Source organism: Ailuropoda melanoleuca, chromosome 2, assembly GCF_002007445.2.
Source record: "Ailuropoda melanoleuca isolate Jingjing chromosome 2, ASM200744v2, whole genome shotgun sequence".
NCBI classification, from domain to species: domain Eukaryota; kingdom Metazoa; phylum Chordata; class Mammalia; order Carnivora; family Ursidae; genus Ailuropoda; species Ailuropoda melanoleuca.
The window spans coordinates 19,540,964-19,565,420 of record NC_048219.1 but is presented as its reverse complement, the minus strand read 5'-3'; the positions used below and the strand labels follow the sequence as shown (position 1 = coordinate 19,565,420).

Sequence of the window (24,457 nt, the reverse complement as noted above, 5' to 3'; positions counted from 1 at the left end):
CTCTCATCTATGGAACATAAGAACTAGGAAGATCAGTAGGGGAAGAAAGGGATAAAGAAAGGGGGGGTAATCAGAAGGGGGAATGAAACATGAGAGACTATGGACTATGAGAAACAAACTGAAGACTTCAGAGGGGAGGGGGGTGGGGGAATGGGATAGGCTGGTGATGGGTAGTAAGGAGGGCACGTATTGCATGGTGCACTGGGTGTTATACGCAACTAATGAATCATTGAACTTTACATCAGAAACTGGGAATGTACTGTATGGTGACTAACATCATATAATAAAAAATCATTAAAAAAAAAAAAGAAGCTGAAGGGAGATGTTAGAACTGGGAAGATTTGCAATGCTCTTATTTGGGAAAGGGAGGGAGGTGACTGCTTTCAAACAGGATGCTAATATCCTGTCATTTCTCTCTGGTACAGCTTTAGGCCAGCCCCTGGGATGGCTAGAGAGGAGCCTCACAGTGGGCTTGGAGCCCCCATTCGTCTATTCCTGGCCCTTCTACCCCCTCCCCTTCTACACTCCTCTTTTCCTCAATTCTGTACCATATTCTGGTCACTGAGTCTGTAGCAAGGACTGGGGATGGATGCCTACTGAAAGCCTACTGCACTTGTCCAAGCATCAGACATCAGGTCCAGGTGGAGCTGGAAGGAGAGCACAGAGGATGGCAAAGTCTTTGATCTTACAGATAGAGTAGACCAGAGACACTCCCATTCCATCAGCAGATTGGTCACAATGCATTTTAACTTTTTTTTTTTGGTAATATATCTGTGCACTTTTTTTAAATTCAATTAGCCAACATATAGTACATCATCAGTTTTTGCTATAATAGTCAATGATTCATTAGCATTTTGGCCTTTTACTTGATCCTCTCATGGGGTCAGCAAGTTCATAACCTTCCAGGCCAGCTGATTCTGTGGACTGCCCTCACTAATGTAAGTTGGTTACATTATACTGTATCTGGCTTCCCCATCCCCTGCCTCCCTGATGCTCTAACTCAAGCCCTGGCTCTTCGACTTCTGATCTCTCACGCCCCGGTTGCAGCTTTTGCTCCTTTGCTCTTTCTCTGTGGTGTCCTGGAGAGTTCTCATCCATTTTGTGCCTTAATTACCTCCAAAATTTTGATCTTAGGCTTAGATCTCCTTCCTGAGTTTCAAGGCTATCTGTCCTATTCTCTGATGGTCAGATCCTCAAGGCTACCCCATGTTTCAAGCTCTATGTCTGTAACGGGGTTAATCATTACCTTCCAACCACTTCCCGCCCCATGCCATCTCTCCCGCCTCCACCTCTACCCAGGTTTTGTCTTGAAATGGTTCCCAAGCCTGAAACCTCAAGCTCCTCTTTGTCTCCTCCCTCTTTCTCACCTCCCAGATACCAAGTGCTGTTGATTCAATTTCCTATACCTCTCTCTAACCTCTCTTATCTTCTTTGTTGTCTAGAATGCTACATTGCTTCTGCCTTTTTCTCTTCCCCTCAAATGGTCTTCCTCCAATGTCTTCTCCTAACTTCCACTCAAGAAGTGATGTTTCTAAAACCTAGATCTCAATGAATTACTTTTCTGCTTAAAACTCATCTGTAACTTGCCATGACCTAAATGATCAACTCCATGCTCCTTATCCCTTTCTAATCTTTTCCCCCTTGCCCTGTGCAGACTAGCCTATGCTCAGACTTTGTGGCTTGTGCTCCATGTTTTCACAAAGTTCTCCCTTAGTTATGGTCTTTTGCACCCATTACCCCATCTTTTAAAAAAAACCTCTTCCTTAAGTTCTTTGCATAGCTAATTCTTGCTCATCTTTTAAGATTCACATCGTGTGTCCTCTTCTTAAAGGGGTCTAACTCTCAAAGGTTACCTAGGTGCTTCTTTAATGGGCTCCTGTGACACCCTGTACTTACTTCCATCAGCACTTATCATTTTACTGCCATTCATTGTTTACCAGTCTCCTTCCTATGCATGGTCTTTGAGGGCAGAGATTTTTATTACGGTATCCTTAGCGCTTAGCACAGAGCTTTGACTGCTAGGACATATTTCCATCATAGCGCTAAACACATTGGAATGTGGTTTGTGCCTCTATTCTTCTATTTCTCCAACCAGACTGTAAGCTCCTTGAGGATTAAGAATATAACTTGTTTGTCCTTGTCTTTCAGCTCCTAGAACAGAGCCTGGTAGGTAGAAGTAGCTCAATTGGTATTTGTTGACCATTTGAGGAATGACACCATGAGGAAGGGGATTTGATGGGAAGTTACATTACTAAGCTCCTGCTCTGTGCTAGTCACAGTGCTAGGTGCTTCACACCTATTATGTATTACTTCTCACGGGATCTCTTCCTGGTAAGCATTACACAGAATTTACAGAGAAGTAAATGGGATTCAAGGAGATTAAATTACTTGAATAGGGTCACAGTTGAAGTACCAAGACTTGAAGTCCAGTCTTCTGATTCCAAATCCCATGCTCCACTAGAACACACCACCTTCTATGGCACCACAATCAAGGAATCAGCCCTAACTTTTTTTTTAATTATTTATTTTTTAAAAAAATTTTATAATAATTTTTATTTTGTTATGTTAATCACCATACAGCTTATCCTTAGTTTTTTATGTAAAGTTCCATGATTCATTACTTGCGTATAACACCCAGTGCACCATGCAATATGTGCCCTTCTTAATACCCATCACTGGCCTATCCCATTCCCCCACCCCCCTTCCCTCTGAAGCCCTCAGTTTGTTTCCCAGAGTCCACGGTCTCTCATGGTTCATTCCCCCTTCTGTTTATCCCCCCTTCTTTCTTCCCTTCCTTCTCCTACCAATCTTCCTATATCTTATGTTCCATAAATGAGTGAAGCCATATGATAATTGTCTTTCTCTGATTGACTTATTTCACTTAGCATAATCTCCCTAACTTTTAAGATAAAAACTAAATCCATGCACAGTCTTTAAATGTGTCTCCTTTCCAGTCATAAACCTCAATTGCAAGAAAGAAAGAACTCCAAGGGATAGATTACAGTTGGGAGGGCATTACCACCAGGTTGCAGGGATTCAGAGATGCTGAAGAGGCCTTTAGGCAAACAACTGCCTCTATTATAGTTTTAGGGTCAAGCAGGAAGACCCTTCCCTTCATTTGTGTGTAAAACCAGGACGAGGCAGAGTGGTGAACAACTTCATCTCAAGTAAAATCCCATGTGAGGGAGCTTCCAGAGACCCAAAAGATTCAAGAAACATAGACATGGGTAAAATTTTCTAAAAACTTTTAACATTTCTGGATTCATATAACTTCCCACATTTCTGGATTCATATAACTTCCCACATTTCTGACTCACCCCTCTCTATATATGTAATGATCAGAAGGTTAAAGCACCAGAGGAAAGTGTTCTGAGTGTTTCTTTTTTGAGAAGAGGGATGGGAGAGCTTCAGATTATCATCCCACTTTATAGCCAGGACTAGGGGAGGGGAGAGAAGCCCACGCAATGTCCTATGTGATGGTGCTCCTGAAGGACAAGAAGGCAGGTGGTCTTGCTGGAGCTGAGAGGATAAAATGAGATTCTGGCAGTCTTAAAAAAAGATTTGGGCCTGAGAAACAGAAAATTCCAAGAAGGTTTCCCTCCGCTCCCTAAATTTAGCCTCGCCCTGGCTAGACCTCAGTCTCTGACCTCATATTAGTTCCAAGTAGTATCCGAGTAACCACTGACCTTGTCAGCAAGTGAATGGTCATGGTAGCTGAATGCGCATCCTATGCTGGGTCACTAGTAGTCCCATTTCTCTTCCTGCAGCTGAAGGAGAGAGAATGCAGAACTTCCCCTCGGACAACCACAGCTCTGTGTCTGCATTCATCCTTCTGGGCTTCTCCAGGAATTCCTACATTAATGCAATCCTCCTCAACATCTTCCTCCGTCTCTACCTCTCTACCCTTGTGGGCAATGGGCTCACTGTCACCTTGATCCACGTGGACTCCCGCCTCCACACACCCATGTACTTCTTCCTCAGTGTCCTCTCCATGTTGGACATGAGCTATGTCACCACTACTGTGCCCCAGATGTTGGTACATCTGATCTGCCAGAAGAAAACTATCTCCTATGTTGGGTGTGTGGCCCAGATGTACATCTTTCTAGTGTTGGGCATCACTGAGGGCTGGCTGTTCTCTGTCATGGCCTATGACAGATATGTAGCCATTTGTTACCCACTCAGGTACAAGGTTATCATGACCCCATGGCTGTGTGGGGCAATGGTGGTCTTTTGTGGACTGTGGGGAATCAGCTGTTCCCTAGTCTACACTGTCTTCACGATGCGCCTGCCCTACTGTGTCCCCAACGAGATCAATCACTTCTTCTGCGAGGTCCCTGCTGTTCTGAAGCTGGCCTGTGCAGACACATCCTTCAATGACCAAGTAGATTTCATCCTGGGCTTCATCCTTCTCCTGGTACCCCTTTCCTTCATTCTGGCCTCTTATGTCTGCATCTTTGCCACCATCTTGAAGATCCGCTCAACCCAGAGTCGACTCAAGGCCTTCTCCACCTGTGGCTCCCACATCACCGTGGTCACCATGTTCTGTGGACCTGCCATGTTTATGTACATGAACCCCGGGGCCAATGCCTCCCCAGAGCGGGACAAGAAATTGGCTCTGTTCTACAATGTTATCTCTGCCTTTCTCAACCCCATCATCTATAGTCTTAGAAACAAAGATGTGAAGAGGGCTTTCCTCAAGTTAACAGGCTGGGGCAGGGCCTCTGAGTGAGGCCACTGGAGCACAGAAGGCCACAACCGAACCTGAAACCACAAATTCCACCCCATTCCCTCCCATTACCCACTGGATAGGCAAGAATCACTGACTGATAAGGGAGATAATAGGTAAGGCAGGTGCCTGGGTGGGACTTGTTGATGGCTGCAGCAGCTGAGCTACCTTCAAACATTAAGAGACCCAACCGTAGACAGAGTGCCAACTCATGACTGAGTTCATGAGGACTGAGCCTATTAAATCAACTTAGGATGGCCAGGACCAGAATGCTGACAGGACCCGTATCGGTGACTTTATTCTATCTCAATCAGGAGCATGAACGGATCTAAAGAAACACAGTGTCAGGAAAAAGGAAGAGTGGCCTTAGAAATAGGGTTCAGAAATCGGCCATTGTTCATCCAGCACTTCCACGGAAGTGTGGGTCCCAGGGTACATGGAGAGTCCCTGCTGTGGTGAAGAGATATTTCGAGGGGTCTCTTGGCATACAGATGAAACATCACCCAAACCATATCACACTGGGTCAGAGTGTGCCACATATTTTGCAGGAAATCATCACCTTGTAAGATTACTGTGAATAGTTAATGTAGGTAAAGTTCTCAAAACAATGCTTGCTGCATTGCACGCTTTACATAAACATTGCCATTCTTCCTGTTATGCTCTTCTCTTTCCTGATACCACAATTACCAAGCAACCAATCGAGACCATTTCAGCTTCAAAAGTGGGGGTCATGATGCTCTCTGGAAAGGATGACTAACATTATAAATGAAGATGTTGGCATTTGTTTATTCTTCATTCTGCTGTGGATTTAGTCAGTCTGGGTCTGTCACCAAGAAGCTTGTGAACTCTAAATTGGCAAAAATACAGAAAAACTATAACACCCTTTCAGGATACCAAGTGAAGAGGCCCTGATTACAAACAGCCAGCACTCCTCAAAGATACCTTCATTGAGAGTCTCACATGGTAGAGCTTTTTAAATAAACATTTGTTCAAATCTAAACTGAGTAATAATGGTGTTACTAGAGTACTTGATTCAAGGGGATACTGACAGGAATGGGAGGATATAATGATCATAATGGTACTGGCTTCTCTTAGCAGCGCCAGAACTCTACACGCCTATCTGTGGCCCCTTAGACTCCCCAGCACCTTGGAGGAGGCACAGAAAAGTTGCTCCACAGAATCTCAGGAATTGTACTGACCACCCAGTGCCTATCATACCAAAAAAGGCAGGCAATACTCCAGTAGTAAGAAAGGTGAGCAACACTTCAATGCAGCCTGAATCAGAAAGGTAAGCTCCCACAAGGAGCCCCTACTGACCTTCACAAAATCTCCTCCAAGTTTTGCCTTCACACTTTCTACCACCGGGGAAAAAAACAAAAACAAAACAAAAAAGAGGAAAAGAGGCATCTTTTGTCACGACTCTAAATTCCCACGGTCCACAGAACTATTCCAGCTTTTCCTGTTCCAAATTTAGCTTTGAATTTGAAAGTCTAAATCACCTAATGGATACAAGCGACAGGTTATTCAGTGAAATGATGCCATGGAAAAATACTGTCAGGTTCTCGCTTTGAACACAAAGGAAATTCAAAACTATTAAGCCACCTTGTGATTAATATCAGGCCTCTTTAGCCTCAGAATTATGGAATAGTCCTCAATAAAACAGTAATGGTTCCAACAAAAGTAATACAGATTTAACCCAACCAGATATCACTGAAGGTGCTTTGAACTCAGCAAATGAAGTAATAATAATTGTGGTATTAATTAACGGCAGTTATTACTATAACTTGAATTTGAAAGAATAATATTTGGCACTTGAATTTGAAAGAATAATATTTGGCCTCACATTTCACAGCTGGTTATAGGACATTTGCTGAACATATTTCAGAAAGCAATAAGGAAGGGGGCTTGAGGAGAGACGCTCGGCATTGGGAGAGAGCAAGCAGATACCACATAGAGGGATTGACAGGACACACCAAGCCCCCAAATCACATAGGCAAAGGATGGATAGTAGAGATATTATGGGAATTGGTCATGTTTTCCAGGCTACATCAAGATAATAGTGGTATATGGGAGGAAATGGGAGAACAAGGGGATTTGATTAGGTCAGAGAACAGTGTTGTGGGATTAAGGGTTAGAGAGAACTGGGGGAGTTCTGGAAGAGAGGGGGATACAGGAAATTTAGACTTCAGGGTGCAAAATATTCCAGGTGATTAGGAAAAAATTTATGCAAGAGTGCTGCCTCTAGGGAAAATTCAAGGGAAACTTGGCAGGGAAGGGAGTAAAAACAAAACAAAAACAAAAACAAAAAGCCGTACCTCACTGAAACCCAAATTAACAGAGAATTTATTTAACAATAATTTCTTTTTTTAAAGATTTTATTTACTTATTTGAGAGAGAGAGGGAGTTAGAGAGGGAACACAAGCAGGCGGAGTGGCAACGGTAGAAGCAGGCTCTCTGCTGAGCGGGGGGCCCAACACAGGGCTCCATCCCAGGATGCCAGGACCACGACCCGATCCGAAGGCAGGTGCTTAACCGACTCGAGCCACCCAGGTGCCCCTAACTATAATAATTTCTAACCCCATCCCTAAATACATGTCTGCCTCCTGTGAACTGTGCTGGTTTGTAGACCAAATTCCAACAGGACAGGGGCTGTGACTTCTTTCTGCAGGGCCAGGGATCCAGGAATGACAGTCGGCAATCAACTGGCTCCCATCAGCGAACTCTAGGGAAGCAGAGATGGTGGTAAAGCTGGCTTAGATAAAACCTTGCGACCTTCCTTGATTTCTCTGTTTCACCAACACACCAAGCCATCAAGTCGTCTTCCTTTCTTTGTCACGTCTTTCAGCGTCTCCCTATTCATTGGCACCATCCAAGACAAGCACCTTCACAAACCATGCCCAGATGTCCCTCAGTAAGTGCTCTTCAATCCAACCCCTCGCCAGGTCTCCCAAGCCATTCTTCTGAAAATACTGTGCCACTCCCACTCCTCCACCCCATTCCTCACCCCGGATGCTTAAAAATGCAGGTCGTTCATCATTGGTAAGATAAAATCTATTACCACCCCGAACTACAAACTGTAGCAATCTGTCCTCATAGGGAGACTAATAAACTTCATCACACTTTAGCCACAAGACTCACCTCTCCACTACCTGGTCCCTGACTGCCTAGTTGTAAAAGAGCCACCAGGTGGACTTCCCACCTTCTGGAAGGAACTCCAACAGCCAGGAAGATTTCTCTCCCATTATCGAGGCAGCCCACTTCCCCACAAGGCCAGAAGCAGGAAACTCTCATCAGCTACCAAGTTTCCTCCACCAGCCCCGTAGTTCCCTACTCCCTCCCCCAGATAGGGAAGGAACACCTCAAAAACCCATGGGACTTTTCACTTTCTGCCTGAAGCCCTCTGGAACTGCTGCCTGGAACTTTGCCATGCCAGGTACTAGAGCCCATTGTTTTTTATTTTTTGTTTTTTTAAGATTTTATTTATTTATTTGACAGAGAGAGACAGCCAGCGAGAGAGGGAACACAAGCAGGGGGAGTGGGAGAGGAAGAAGCAGGCTCCCAGTGGAGGAGCCTGATGTGGGGCTCGATCCCAGGACTCCAGGATCACGCCCTGAGCCGAAGGCAGATGCCTAATGACTGAGCCACCCAGGCGCCCCGCTAGAGCCCATTTTTGCAGCTCTACCCACCCACCCAAATGCCCTGCCTAGCCCAGCCCTGTTTGATTTCTGAGTAAATGCCTTAGGACAAATCTAGCACCTAAATACTAGAGATGAAATCTCTACCACCCCCGAAAACCCAGAACTCTCTAATCATTCATTATTCCCAGACTCTGCTCATCCCCTCCCCATTTATGCAAGTCCCCACTTCTCCCTTTCCCCAGTTCTCCCTCTCTTTGCCATCACAGCCCCATATTCAGCCACTGCCGCTCTCAGCGTCCTCAACCTGGAATTCTCCCTGGGGACACCACACCCCCGTCACTCTCTAAAAGGGAGGTTCTTTGTTCTCACTCCTGACCTGTAAGTTCCCAGATATTCTCATCCCAAAGACCTCTTCTTCCGCTCCCTTTCTGGTCACCTCAAGCCACACCCACAATGGAGTTCATCACCCTAAAACTGCACTGCTCCTCAAAAAGAACCCAAGCATTCCCACCGCACTGAGCGTACAGTAAACACTTTCTACTGGGCTCATCAGGACTGCCTTTTGCCTCCTTCTCAATGTCATCTATAACTCTCCTGCTCACTGTATTGTGACCATAGGAGCCTTCTTCCAGCTCTTCGGAAAATGTAAAGTCCTTTCCTGACCTAGGGCCTTTGTACCTAGTATCCCCTTGCCTGAAATGCCATTTCCCTGGCTCTTTGCATGGGTGACTCCTCTCATCCTCAGGGATCAGCTAAACCTTAATTCCCTCCCAGGGCCTTAACCTGTCAGCTCTCAGTGAGTAGGTTTCCCTCCATTGTTCTCTGTTACAGAACCTACTTGTTTCCTGAGACAACTGTAACTTCATTTCTCAGTAACTGAGCTTAGTTTCCATTTCGAGCTATCATTCCAGTGGTGGGAGAAACAATATTCATCTTCTTGGGGTTTCTATCTTCCTCTCCCTGACTCCAAGTTCTGGAGAGCTTGCAAAGGGCTAGGGTATGCAGTGGCGGATGGCAGTGGGGTGAGAGGTAGTCTGGTCCTCTGTGTCTGGCACCCATTGGAGAACCTCATTCCTATGAGGTCATCAGTCCTTCAGGGTCACTGTGGCATTGGGTTTGGCACTGTAATTTCATGACTGCAAATCTCTCCACATACCTGTTTTGGTTTCCGCAAAGCCTGATACTGGCTGGCCATCATGGGTGCTCGAGAAATACTGGAACTGAATCGACTCATCCCTGACGCCTTTGGGCCACCACTGAGGCCTGAACGGAAGCTGAAGTTCATGCTAACTCTGAGGCCCCATGCCAGGATTCTTAGCTTCATATGTCATTTAGATCCCTTGAAAGAATGAGAGTCACTGCTGTGTGTACTGCCCACTATGGTTTACAAAGGACCACACATACACATGCAGTGACTTTGATTCTTCTATGCTCTCCTTACTCGTTTTATGGTTCACAGAGGATTCGTAAGTTCACCGCATTTGAGTTTCATTTACTCCGCCTACTGTGGCATAGAATTTTAGAGATACAGAGGTCTTGGATACCATTACATTTAAGATGATCATTTCATAGATGAACAAGTAAGATTCAGAGAAAGAAAGTGAATTGCCCAAAGTCATAAAAAAGTTACAAGGGTGGTACTGGAACCCAGGTCACTTAACGTCAGATTCTGCGTCCTTCTGTCACACAATGCAGAGTATACCACATTAGCTCCATGGATCACATTGGTTCTATGCACCAAGTCACGCCTGCCTTGGTTCTATATACCAGTGGCTTAATTTTCAATGTTGGCTACATATATTCACTGTTTACTTGTACCACTTTGGTTGCCTACATCACTCTGGCCTTCTGCTGTGTCCGTGTACCATGCCACTTACAATTACCATGTTTCATGTTGGTTACATGTATCCTATTCCAGTGCCATTATGGTAGATTATATTACCATCCCCGTTATTGCTGCTTTCACTACAGAAGAATTATATATCCATACCCACTGCCATGTGACATGTGTTAATTTTCCATGGGAAGAACATACTTTCTACCCTTTTGCTATTGTGCTTGACCATATGACCTGCTTTGGCCAGTAGGATATCAGCAAAGAGACGTGTGTCACTTCTGAGCAGAAGCTTTAAGAGTTATCATGTGTCTTTCTCTTTGTCATAAGAATGGGATATTCCACATAGAGCCTCCTTTTTCAGATTAGATCCAAGTCCAATGGCAGAAGGCCACAGTCCACCTGCAACTGACATGGAAAATGAACAATAAATGAGCTTCTGCTGTTGTAAGTCACGAAGATAATGGAGTTGTTTGTCACTGCCCCACAATGTAGCAAGTTCAGCAAGACAGCCATGTTGGTTTCATGCACCACATTTGTTCCACTGACCAGGTGCTATATTGGTTCCAATGCACAATGTTGTTTGCATACATTACAAATCCTGTCCTTTTCCTTAGCACTGGACACTCTACCTCAGGCCTTTCCTGTCTCCCAATTCACCAGGCCATCCCACCCCACCCCATCACTTTGAGAAAAGCCCCTTTGATGTCCTTGTTCCTCAGACTATAGACCACAGGGTTGAGGAAGGCAGTGAAGACATTGTAAAAGAGTGAGATCTGCTTGTCTCGCTCAGGAGAATAGCTGGAGTTGGGCCTCATGTAGATGTACGTGGCTGGCACATAGAAGAGCGTGACCACAGTCAGGTGGGAAGCACAGGTGGAAAAAGCCTTGCAGCGGCCCTGAGTGGACTTGATCTTGAGAATGATCTGGCCAATATGGATGTAGGAGGCCAGAATGAGGGATAGTGGGAAAACAACCATGAAGACACTGATGACCAGGTCCACCATCTCAATGAGGTGGGTATCCGTGCAAGCCAAGCTTCGTACTGAGGGGCCTTCACAGAAGTAGTGGTTGACCATGTTGGGCCCACAGTACGGCAGCCTCATGGTGAGGAAAGTATGGATCAGAGAGAAGAAGAAACCACAGGCCCAGGTCCCAGCTGTCAGCTGTGTGCAGCGGTCCCAGCTGAGGATGACAGTATAACGCAGTGGGTGGCAGATGGCCACATAGCGGTCATAAGCCATGACTACAAAGAAAATACACTCAGTTAGGCCCAGGGCACCAAACACATACATCTGCAGCCAACAGCCAGCGAAGGAGATGGTCTGAGAGTGAGCGAGGAGGTGCACCAACATCTGGGGCACGGTGGTGGTGACACAGCTCATGTCGAGCAGGGAGAGGTTGCAGAGGAAGAAGTACATGGGCGTGTGGAGCTGCACGTCCAGGCAGATCAGGGTGATGATGAGTGCGTTGCCCAGGACTGAGCTCAGGTAAAGGGAAAGGAAGGCAATGAAGAGGACTCTGTTGGATGTGGGGCCACTGGAGAAGCCAAGCAGAATAAATTCAGAAACCCAGCTTTGGTTCTGCCCTGGAGGCATCCACATGGTGAGGCCTATAAGAGAATCACACTTATGTAAACATCATCCGAAGTATGGCAGTCCAGCAAGAATGTCGGCCCTGGAGGCAGAGATTTTAGTTCTGACCCCCATTACTCTACTGTCTTGAACAAGTTACTTAACATCTCTGAGCCTCAGTCTCCTCATCTGTAAAATGTAACTAGTCTCTCAGGGTTTTTATGAGGAGTAGAGGCAATATATATATGAAGCATCTGACGTAATGCCTTAAAAGAACAAATAATGGCAAAGTGCTCATATGCAATCATCCCAGTCTCACTCCCCACCCCTCGGTGGATAAATCGGTTGCCCACGTCTAGCGACAATGTACACCATGTCGGCTCCAGCCCTCAAACCTTTAGAGGTGGAGTTCCCCTCTGCCTTAGAGATCCTCTGTCTAGAAATTCTCACTCTGCAAACCTTTCTCCTTTGCCGGTTGTCAATGTGAGGCTTTGTCAATAGACGGCGCTAGAGGGACACTGTGATGTGCTAACCCAGGGGGAAGGCACTTAGGTTGGGGCTTCAGTCCTTCCTCAGTCACTCAGCTTGAGAGCCGGTGGGCTGGTGCTTGGAAGGACCAGTGGCACTCACCTCAACTGACCTCAGTGGACCAACTATAGTCCCGCACTCAGGCCACACTCTCCGCACCCAGTGGCCACTTCTATGCAAACTCTGGACTGTGTCCACCAGCAGCTGACAGGTATCCCTGTGGTAGCCCCACCCTCTTTGAAAAAGTCTAAATTCAGTCTTTTTTGGGGGGGGGGAGGTGGGAGGTGCCAGGAGCAGGGAAGGGAGAAAGATAGGTTCTAAATCCTCAGTCCCTTCAATGTGTCCTCTCTTTCAGCCATGAGGTTGTAGCTGCTTTTTTTTTTCTCACTTGCTACTTGTGGGTCTCTTTCATCCTTTTTAGTAGTTACCCACCTTTTACCAGTTAATTATTCTTTATATTAAATTTTCCCTGTTCGCCTCACTGATGTGTTCTGTCTTCTGAAAGCATCCTGACTGGTATGGATGCTAACTCTATGGTGAGGGAGTTTGATGTGGAATAACATGTGACATGGTTACAAGCTAACCACCCATAAAGTATTATTAGCTACAAAAGTAAGACGTAGTGGCTATCCGTGGAGAAACTGGACAGTAGCTTAACTGAGCGATTAAAGTTAACATCACCAATAAGGAGCACATAGACCCAACGTGCCTCCATGTCTGAAACCCTAACAATATCACATCTATACGTTATTTTAGCCCCAAATGAAAAACCTGAATCTAATCATGAGGAAACAACAAAGAAACCTAAATTGAGGGACATTCTATAACAATAACTAGCTTTTGATCTTCAAAAATATTTTTATCATGAAAGACAAAGAGAGGCTGAGAATCGGGGCGCCTGGGCAGCTCAGGCGGTTAAGCGCCCAACTCTTAGGCTCAGGTCATGATCCCAGAGTCGTGGGATCAAGCCCTGAGTCCTGCTCAGCGCTGAGTGGGAAGCCTGCTTAAGACTCTCTCTCTCCTTCTCCCTCTCTGTCTCTCCCCTCACTCATCCCCTGCCCTGCATGTGGTCTCTCTCTCTCTCTCTCTCAGAAGAAGAAGAAGAAGAAAAAGGAAGAAAGGAAGGAAGAGACTGAGAACCAATAGTAGACGGAAGGTACGGAAAACAAAGCCTAACAATACAATACGTAATTCTGGAAGGGAGGAATGGCATAAATAACATTACTGTGACAACTGATAAAATTGGAATATGAATTAGATTAGATAAATGCGTCAATGTTAAGTTTCCTGAATTTGACAGCTAATATATAAGAGGATATTCCCTTATTCTCAGGAACTATTCACTGAAGTATTAAGGGGTAAAGGAATGTGATGTCTGCAAAGTACTCTCAAATCATTCTGGAAATTATAACATTAACATGACAAATTATTAAAAGTAAATAAATCTGGGTATGGGGCATACAGGATTTCTTTGTAGTATTCTTTCAGCCTTTCTATAAGTTTGAAATTATTTCAAAAAAGTTTTTTAAAAATTAAAAAAAAATTAAATGTGAAATAACTTTTTCAGACAAACAAAAAGTAAGATTATGTGAAGGGAGTTCTTAAGGCAGAAAGAAAGTGATAGAAACATGAAAATGCAAAAAAGAAGGACAAGTCCCTCAAGGAAAAGATAAATTTGTGGGTAAATATAATTTTAAAATGAATGTAAAACAATAATAAAGTCTTGTGGAATTAAAAAAATAAAAGACGAAAGATCATGACAACAATAACACAAGAAATGGAAGGGGTGAATAAAGTCAGAGTTTTCTAAATACTTAGTGTAATTGGAAAAGTGGTAAAACTAAGTCAAGATTTATGCAGTAATCTCTAAGGAGATCATTAAAACAATAAATAATGCATTACTAACAATCCGAAGTAGCAGAAAATGGACAAAAAATGTTTACTAATCCAAAATAATGCTCTTTTGAGAGAGGAAAAAAATCAAACAGAAAACAGGTCGGCCAAATAGAAAATAAGTAGAAAGATGGTAAATATGAACTTAAGTACTTAAGCAATTACTTTATTTTTTTTCCGTTAGTCATTTTTTCTTTTTTTCTTTTTTAATGTTTTTTTATTATATTATGTTAGTCACCATACAGTACATCCCTGGTTTTTTATGTAAAGTTCGATGATTCATTAGTTGCATATAAGCAATTACTTTAAATGCAAAAGCACCAAATATTTTAACAAAAGACATATTTTCAAATTGAATTTTAAAATATCCTACATATTGCTTACAAGAAAAGCATCCTAATCATTTTCCAATTTTTCCATGTATCAAATCAATGCACACTGTAACCCTACACAATGTTATATCAATTATATCTCAATAAAGCTGGGTTGGAGGAGAGGAACATATCTTAAGGACACAGGCACACTAGGAAGAAAGAAATGAAGAAAATATACCTTGCAGATAGTAACCAAAAAAACCCATGTAGCTTCATGAAACATTTCTCAAAATTGACCATATGCTGCATCAGAAATGTAAGATCCAGGGGCACCTGGGTGGCTCAGTCAATTCAGCATCTGCCTTCAGGCCTTCAGATCATGATCCCAGGGTCCTGGGATCGAGCCCCACATCGAGCTTCTTGCTAGGCGGGGAGCCTGCTTCTCCCTCTCTCTCTGCCTACTGCTCCCCTGCTTGTGCTCTCTTTCTCGATGTCAAATAAATAAATAAAATCTTAAAGTTAAAAAAAAAGAAAAGAAATGTAAGATCCAAGAATCCAAAGGATGGAAGTCATTTAGAGTATATTCTCTGATTACCATGAAATTGGCTAAAAATCAATTTCAAAATAAATATAATAGGAAGCACTGTTTTTTCCCTCCTGAAAATCCTTTAAGAGTTCCTCATGCCCCATCACTTTAGACAGATGCACAGAGCCCTTCCTGAAAGACCTGCCCCCTGCAAACTCCTTCAGCCTCAGGACCCAACCCTCTCCCCACCCTTTCTCCTTCCATACAAATCTAGTCACCATACGGGTATCCCCAATTTCCTGTATGTGTCTACCTCTGTCACACCTTCACGCCTTTGCCTAGGTATTCAGCATGGAGGAGCACCACCTGATGCATGCCTGCTGCCCACACGCCCTCTGTTGCATGTCCAACTCTCATTCCTACGTGAGGTCTCAGCTTAGGTGTCATTCCACCAGGAAGCCTCCGCTGATCTACACCACCATCTCCCACTCCCAAGCCTCGATTAGATGCTGCCTCTATTTCTCCAAGGCCCCCTGTGCCTACCAGCAAGCAATAATCCTAGCAATCCTAGAGGGTTCTGATATGAGGTTTGAGACCTAGTATCTTGGGACATCTTTCTCCCTCTCCTGTTAACTTAATTCCCACTAATTGAGTTGGAAAACCTGTCATAAAGTATGGATATGTGGGTGAATTTATAACCTTCCTTTCAATAATAATAATAATATTAATAATGATGATGATGGTGGTGATGATAGATACTATTGAACTAATTTCCGTGTGCCAGGCATTGTTACATTACCTCATCTTCACAACAGCTCGCTGAGGTAAGTATGATGACCTCCATTTTCTCCGAAGAGGGAAAAATAAATGCACACAGAGAGAAGTGATTCAATCCAAATAACTTGGTTTGGGTGGTGGACCTGGGGTTTGAATGGAGGCAATGTGGCTTCAGAGCCAACTCTTAATTATTAACTCCACTTGCTTCCAGCAAACAGGTTCTAAGTGGGTCCCCATCTCTGCTTCAATTTGGTCTTGAGATTTGGCAAGAGCTACTACAGAACCATGGCCTGTAAGGTTCAGCCAGCCACCTGACAAGACCAGGTCAGAATCTTCCCAAGGCAAACGGCTGAAGCAGCAGCCCAAGCCCTCTCTCCTAATAAAGCTCCCTCCATCTGCTCCCATCATGTGGGTATGAGGAGCCACGGGATAGTGTTAGAAGCAGAGGAAATCCATGGATGGAGGCTTGGGAAAGTATTGCCATTCCAGAACTGAGTAAATCTTTGTAAGAGCCTCTCTCAGAGTCACACTTGATTTCCATGGGATGGGGAACATCGTTTAGTCTCAAAAAAAAAAAAAATCTAGGATTCGGTCAGCCCAGCAGTCTCTGTGTTAATAGACAATACCCAAGCCAGCTTTGCGAGGGCATGGACCTGGTTCCTAGTCATCGTGGCAACCCCTGTCATCACTGAAGGCCTCTCCTGAGATAACCATCATTGTCCTGGAAATGTCTCTCAGCTAGGCTTGGAGACTTTGAGTTCAGCAGATTGTATTATTCGTTTCTCTGTTTCTAGCCCTTAGATCATGGCTTGACACAGAGGAACTATGAATAAATATTCATTAAATGAATGTGTGAAAGAAAGAAAGCGGTTCTAGGAAGAAGAAAGGAATGAGAGGGGATGGAGGTGTGAAGTGGTGAGGAAAGAACACTAGGAAATAAGGGAATGGGGCCAGGCGGACATTGGTGGGGAGGTCAAGAGAGGACCCAGGGACTGGGGGACTGGGCTACTTCTGATCTCCAGCCTCTATACATGCCTGGATCCTGCCCACAGCCCCAAGCCCAGTGACCATCTCACCCTCAGATAGCCACAGAAACAAGTCACATAGAGGCTGTCACTTGAACTTGAGGAAAAGAGACTTAATGGGAACACACCTGGGCATTTGAGTCCAGTGCACCAGGATTCCAGGCAACCTAGTCTCCAGAAAAGCATGAGATTTCTGAGAGGTTGGAGGCTGAAACCCCTGCCTTCTCTCCATTGTGCAGCTGTCCGCACCTGGCCAGGCCAGCTCTGGCTCCTGAAGGCCTTGCCTGCCTGGTCCTGGGGCACAGATAAAGGGAGCTTTGGCTTTCCCAGGCTCCCCTCAGCGGACCCAGCTTCTGAGGCTTTATGCACCTACCTCCCCACCAGGCTTTCCTAGGAGAGCTGAAGAAGGGCCATCCCTCTGCCTCCTCCTGCCACTATCCCTGTCCCTGGTGAGGATGCCAAATGGTATTCTCTGAATGTTGTTAACAGGAACCCTACAAGGAAGAGGCCTTTGGGGACAGAGCAGCAGCAAACAATACCCGGGTTGGGGCAGGGCGGGGGAGGAAGGCCGGGGAGGGTAGTGTCCTGCCTATTTTCTATTCCAGCCTTCTGGGGGATATGATCAGCCCAGGGGAGACGGGGTTGGACCCGGTCACCTTGAAGAAATGTTGAGAACTTCATGAAGGCCTCATTCTGATTCTCCTCTTCTTGCCCAAACACCTGTTCCCCCACCTTGTCAATTAGACCATTTTTGAGTCACACCTCTATTGCTTCCTGAACCACTTGGGACAAATCCAATCCTCCCCCCATTCCCCACTAGTACAATACCTTGGACAATTACTCAGCCTCTCCAATGATAATGAAAGAGTTGACCATGAAGCACCTACCCTATACCAGGTCTTGAACCAGTCCTGGCAAACGGTATCTGGAAAGTAAAGGGAGCAGCCCCATATTGCATATAAGGAAGTTGAGGTCCAGTGGAGTAAGAAACTTGCCCAAAGGCTCACATCTTCTAAGTACAGAACTGGGGGGCGCCTGGGTGGCACAGCGGTTAAGCGTCTGCCTTCGGCTCAGGGCGTATCCGGCGTTATGGGATCGAGCCCCACATCAGGCTCCTCCGCTATGAGCCTGCTTCTTCCTCTCCCACTCCCCCTGCTTGTGTTCCCTCTCTTGCTGGCTGTTTCTATCTCTGTCAAATAAATAAATAAAATCTTTAAAAAAAAAATAAGTACAGAACCAGAACTCAAAGCGGGGTCTATCAGGTTCTAGTTCCTGTTCTCTTAATCTTGCTGTTAGCCTGCCTCTCCTCTGTAAAATGATAATAATTTCTTAATATCCCCAACCTTCTACAGTGGCTGGGAGAATTAAATGGGATAATGTGTGGAAAGCCCGGGCACGAGTCCTGGCCATGCCGCCATGACTATGAGTTCTCGCACTGCCTTCTGTCTGGGCCTCCATTCCCCAGCTATTCAGAATGAGGAGGTTGGGCTCTGACTCCCCCCATCAGCCACAGGCCACAGAGCCCATTCGAATTTTCAGAAATGTCATAAGATGGTTATTAAACAAAGACATTATTAAAGTCAATCTATGCATACAACAATTAAGTAAATTACACTAGCACAAACGGCAATGGACCTTGAGGTTATTATGCTAAGTGAAATAAATCAGACAAAGACAAATACTGTGTGATCTCACTTATTTGTGGAACCTAAAAACATCAAACTCAGAAACAAGAATGGTTGCCAGGGCCTGAGGGGTGGGGGAAATAGAGAGTTTGGTCAAGAGGTACAGACTTCCAGTTATGAGTAAGTTCCGGGGACCTAATGTACAGCATGTGACCATGGTTAACACTACCGCATTGTATGCTTGGAAGTTGCTATGAGAGTAGAGCTATAATGTTCTCATGGCAACAACAAGACGGTCATTACATGAGGTGAGGATGTGTTAACTAACTTTATTGTAGTAAACATTTTGCAATATGCACCTGTGTCAAATCATCACATTTGTACACCTTAGACTTACACAATGTTATATGTCAATTATATCTCAATAATTTGGGGCAAAAATCAGCTTACAAAATGAAAACAAGATAAAAAAAAAAGCTCAAAATGCTTTATACCTTAATCATTCTACATTTTATTGTTCTCCATGTTCTAGAAGTTGTTTGTACCTACTGGATCCGTACGATGGAAATACTCTATAATGAGGTAATTCTGTGCATCTCTTCCCACCTCTGGGTGCAGTGACGTCATGTTTTTAGCTTGAAATTGGCCATGATGGGTTATTAACGCCATAGAAATCAGCAAATGATACAAATCAGAACTCCTCTCACCCTTCCAGGAATGATTATTCCTGGAATAATCACCAGCACACCACTGCTTCTAGTCCTGAGTCCTAAGAATCTAGATGTCTCGGGATAATCTAATGCTGGAGGCGTCCCACTCTGCTATTGGGAGGAGTCAGCAGAGCCCTCGATGAGCGGCCTCATCCAGGAGAGGCACAGCCCAGCAGCTCCAGTCCTCCTCGGCCCGACAGAGGCTCCCAGACAGCCTGGCATAGCGCCTGGCCCTTCCTCCCCTTCTGTCTGGACCTTTGTCAGCCTCCTCACAAACGTCAGCAGGGCACCCATGGTCAAGGTCTTCTGACGCAGACCGCGTAGCAGGCCAGCTCTGCCATTGGCTGTGCAGGAGGAGAAGCGCCTCCCAGGCCCCACTGGAAGCAAAGGCCCAAATCGCTCCAAGCTAGTCTGCACGGGCACCACTTCAGCCGAAGGAGACAGGGATGTGACAGATGAGGAAACAGGAAAGAACTTGCCAAAGGTCACATGGCTGAGAAGCAAAGGAGCCCAGAGGCAGAGTCCACTGCTGCCCCAGATGACTGTGTGTTCTGAGGCAAGCTCCGTTTCCACTTCTCTAAGATGGGGAAGACTTCCCTCTCGCACCGACCGTGTGACTATGCAAATCGAGAGGTGGGTATGGGTGTGGGTATGTGTGTGTTGGAGCCCAGGACTTAGCATAGAAGAAGCACTTAATAAAGATTATTCCCATCTCTGTGTCTACTTCCTGATCTCTCCTTGCACTCTCCCTTCCTTGAGTCATACCAGGCCGGGAAGGGACCCATGGCCTCCTGCATGGCCTCTCTGAAGCTCGCTTTACTGCGTGTCCCTGAAAGGAGCTTTCCGGGGCTAGGAAAGCAGAGGGTGCTTCATGGGTCTTTGGGAGGGCAGGGTGGGGGGCAGTGACCCCAAGCCTCTCTCCAACCCTCAGCTCTTCCTCAGCCTCAGCTCACTCTCAGAGGACTGCCCTGTGGGGGGTCTTCCCCTGTACCCCAACCATATCCCCCACTTCCTCCAGCCCAGCCCGATGAGCTCCGAGATTCAGGGGAGGACCGAGTCTGGGCCCAGAACTCAGGACGATAAAAACGTGCCTCGTTCAATTCTCTTTCTCGGAACCATGACGCAAACAATAAGTACTCCTTGCTCTGAGCCAAGGCCCTACCTCTCCTCGTACTTATCTTGTACCCAAACTTCAGCTGTGAAGAGGTGTCCATGCAGGTGCCTATCTCCCCACTGGATGGATGAGAAAAACTGAGGCCCAGGCAGGTACAGTGACTTGCCCCCAGGTCAGAAGCAGTCTAGGGTCATAAACAGGATGAAACTCGGGCCGCCCTGAGTTTCCAAAGGACGGAATTACGTAAAGACTGCCCAGCATGGTCCTACCCTCTGTTTCCCAGAAAATGAAACATGGCCAGGAAGAGCCAAGGGATTTAGCCAAAATCACACAGCTAGACAATGGACCAGCCAGCCCCAGAACCCTGATGCCTGCCTCCCGGGCTAGGGCCGTGTCCATGATATCACATGCTTCAGTGCTCCAGTCCAGATGGATGGCTATACCTGACCTCTAACTGAAATCCCGTCTGCTGCCCCCAGAGCTGGTTGCAGTCCTCAGTAGGGGTGAGGCCAACCAGGGTTTAGCATGAGAGAGGACTGCACTCCAGATGCTTGATTCTGGACCCAGGGGCCCACAGGCCTCAAGGCGCAGAGGATGGGCTTTCGAGAAGGGGAGGGCTGGGGCCCACAGTGCTAACCTCCTGGGCTGTCTAATTGGCCCCAGGCAGAGAACGCCTCTGGGAGGGACCCTGTGGGAATTGGCTCTCATTTGCTAAGACAGATGCCCCAGAAAGTTTTCTGGGTTCGTGTCTGGGGAAGGAGCTGAAGGGATAGCAGGAGGTGGTGATGATTCTGATGGTCAAGATGACGTTACTGGTGCTTTGGGACAGGCTTACAGCACTTTACAGAGCACTTCCACATGTATTTTTTTCACCAGGTCCTCCCAGCACTCCTACAAGGTGATGGTTATGGTCCCCGTTTTACAGATGATGACAACGATGGTGACAGACACTTGCTGAGCACTTGTCACAGGCCAGGTCCTCAGGGAGGCATTGATAGTGGTTTTGGCCACTTCACTGCTGAGTCAGAAGGGGCCTTCGAGGTCAGCGCCCCACTCCTCTTTTACAGCCAGGAAAATGAAGCCCAGAGAAGGAAAGTCATTGGCCTCTATGACTTAGTAGAGGAGACTAGAACCCAGACAGCCTGCCTTTCAGCCATGGGCCCATTCCATCATCCCCAAGCCTCCTCCCCTGCTCTGTTCTCTGGGAAATTGAACGAGCTGTCTATCTGACTAGCAATAACGAGTCACTCACAGGGACCCAACCACGCATCCCCTCAGCATCTGGACTCCTGGGTGTTTGTATCCCCCAAGGCTGTGAACCTTGTGTGAGCCAACGGAAGGCCATGCAGACAAGCTACAGGGATAATAATAATAGTAGCAGCAAACCCAGTGATACTGATGATGGCAATGATAGTAGTAACAGCCAAACCTTACGAGGTGTTGCTGCTGTGTGCCTGGAACGCTTCTAAACGCTTTACTTACAATAGCTTATTTAATATTCAAAACATCCCTATAAAATAGAGGGTGTTACCTTCATCATTTTGCAGATAAGGAAACTGACTCATGGAGATTTAGTAATATGAACAATGTCCTATAGCCACTAACTGACAGTGTAGGTATTAACAAATGGTGTGATGTAAAAAGTTTAACAACCAACTCTCTAGAAGGAAAGGAAGGAAGAAAATACATCAAGCCTGACTTGCAGCCAGGTCAGCCTTGGTGAGTCACAGTCCAAGTCACTAAGCCCATGCTTATCTTCCATCCTTGCTACCATGGCCACTTTGTTCATGAACCCATTGAGCAATGATAGTGGTGGCTGGAGAAAGAGGCTGACTGGTATCCACAGAACAGATCATTCCATCCACTTGATTATTAAAATCCTCTTCTGCTGAGGGCGCCCTTTGGCGAGCATTCACACGAGATACAAATGTCATCACATTCTTTGTCAGCTGAAAGAGGATTATCCTCAGACCTGTTCTCACCAGTTTTCTTCAAGGTCCCTGACCATCTAGCCAACCCACTGACTACAGTCCATTATTTCATATAGATTCCTACCTCTGGCCACTTTTCCTTCCAAATGAAATGAACAACCAAGTGCCCTGCTTGATGTTCTGCCCGCAGGAGGATTTCTTCCCACCACGCGCCTTCAGGGACGTCCCAGACAGGAGCTCAAACAGTACAGTTGTCCACTTTCCCGTGGCGCCCGTGTGCCGTGCAGACCCACCGGAACTCTGGGCCTGAGTTTTCTCTTCCCCGGCAGCTAATCACAGGGGACCCCCCATGAAACCACAGGCATTTGGGTCACTTCCTTGTGCAAATTACTTGCACCTTCAGGGATTGCTGGGGTCATTTCACACAGCTCACTTATATGTGATGATGGAGCGTTACTGTGCACGCCAACATGCGACTTGGTAAGTCAGACAAGATCAAGTTCACAGTGAGAGTTTAGGTCACATGGTCATTTGTTGGCTCATGGTCAAGAGTTCAGTCTCTATGAGAGCCCAATAGCAAAGCCAAAATCCGTTTCCCAAAAGGAGACTGGTTATCCTCAGAGGATAGCAAAGCTTTACTCCAAAATCTTCAGGGTCTGTGCTGTGATTCACCTTTAGTGGCCTGTCAAAGGCGCCAAACAACATCTCTATCTGCTGCTGACGCTTCAAGCACCATGAGATCTGCTGGACCATATAGCTGAAATGGCAGAGCAGTTTGCATGGCGGTCTGGACCTGCTGCAGGCCTTATCTTGTTCTGGGCTTCACTCAAAACTAGAGTCTTTTTAATCCCCATCACCAGTTTAACCCATCCTCAGATTACCTTCTACGCCTTTAGTGCTGCTCCGCCAAGAGAGTCACCGAGGGCAACAGTTTAACCAAATCCCTATCACTCTGTTTCAAAGAATGGAGAGAGGGAGAGCTACCCAGTTCATTTTATGAAGTGAATTTACTCTTGACACCAAAACTAAACAAGGGCAACACAAAAAGAGAAACTCATTGACTAACCCCCCAAAATGAATATAAGTGCAAAAATCACAAATAGAGAAGTCAAACGTCCCTCCTCCTCAATTCTAAAAACAACAACACAACTCTGAAAACCAGCCTCTTTCATAACTTATTTAGAGGCAAAACCTGGAAAAGACTGTTCTGATCTTTTTTTTAATATTTTTTATTATATTATGTTAGTCAGAAGGGGCCTTCGAGGTCAGTNCCAGCCTCTTTCATAACTTATTTAGAGGCAAAACCTGGAAAAGACTGTTCTGATCTTTTTTTTAATATTTTTATTATATTATGTTAGTCAGAAGGGGCCTTCGAGGTCAGCGCCCCATTCCTCNAGTCAGAAGGGGCCTTCGAGGTCAGTGCCCCACTCCTCTTTTACAGCCAGGAAAATGAAGCCCAGAGAAGGAAAGTCATTGGCCTCTATGACTTAGTAGAGGAGACTAGAACCCAGACAGTACATCCCTGGTTTCTGATGTAAAGTTCGATGATTCATTAGTTGCGTATAACACCCAGTGCACCATGCAATACGTGCCCTCCTTACTACCCATCACCAGCCTATCCCATTCCCCCACCCCCCTCCCCTCTGAAGCCCTCGGTTTGTTTCCCAGAGTCCACGGTCTCTCATGGTTCACTCCCCCTTCTGATGTTCTGATCTAACCTGGTTTGATGATTTGGAGGAGCCTGAGGGACAGGACGAATAAAAGTTTGTGGTGTCCTGGATGATCTTGGAAAAGAGAAAGGACATTGGGGGGGGGGGGGGGAGGTAAAGAATAAGCATATTTAAATAAAGTATAGACTTCAGTTAATAGTGATATGTTTATGTTGGTTCATTAATCGCAACAAATGCACCATAATAACGTAAGATGCTGACAACAGGGGAAACACGGTGTGGGGTATATGAGAGCTCTTTATAATGTCTTTGCAATTAAGTTTATTTAAAACTAAACAAAAACAAAAGCAAACCAAGAAACCTCTTGTGACTCCACTTCATCCTGAAACTACCTACCTATTTTTCTGCTGTCCTTCACAGCAAATTTCCTCAAAAAAGTTGATATACTCACTGTCCCAAATTCCTCCTCTCTTTCTCTTTTGAATCCACTGTAATCAGACTCCCATTTAAACCAATCCTCAGTCATCACTCTCATTGACAGCGTTTATACAACTGATCGCTCCTTCCTTCAA

General features: G+C 45.6%; 2 protein-coding genes across 2 annotated transcripts; one reads left to right on the top strand and one right to left on the bottom strand.

Moving 5' to 3' along the window:
- The first annotated feature begins 3,781 nt into the window (after positions 1-3,781).
- Positions 3,782-4,729, top strand: LOC100474670 (putative olfactory receptor 2B3). Its single transcript, XM_002929412.4, has one exon. The coding sequence runs from the start codon at positions 3,782-3,784 to the stop codon at positions 4,727-4,729; it is 948 nt and encodes a 315-aa protein (XP_002929458.3).
- A 6,125-nt stretch (positions 4,730-10,854) lies between these two features.
- LOC100476430 (olfactory receptor 2A12) lies at positions 10,855-11,802 on the bottom strand. The gene has a single exon (XM_034654214.1). The coding sequence runs from the start codon at positions 11,800-11,802 to the stop codon at positions 10,855-10,857; it is 948 nt and encodes a 315-aa protein (XP_034510105.1).
- Between the last annotated feature and the right edge of the window lie 12,655 nt (positions 11,803-24,457).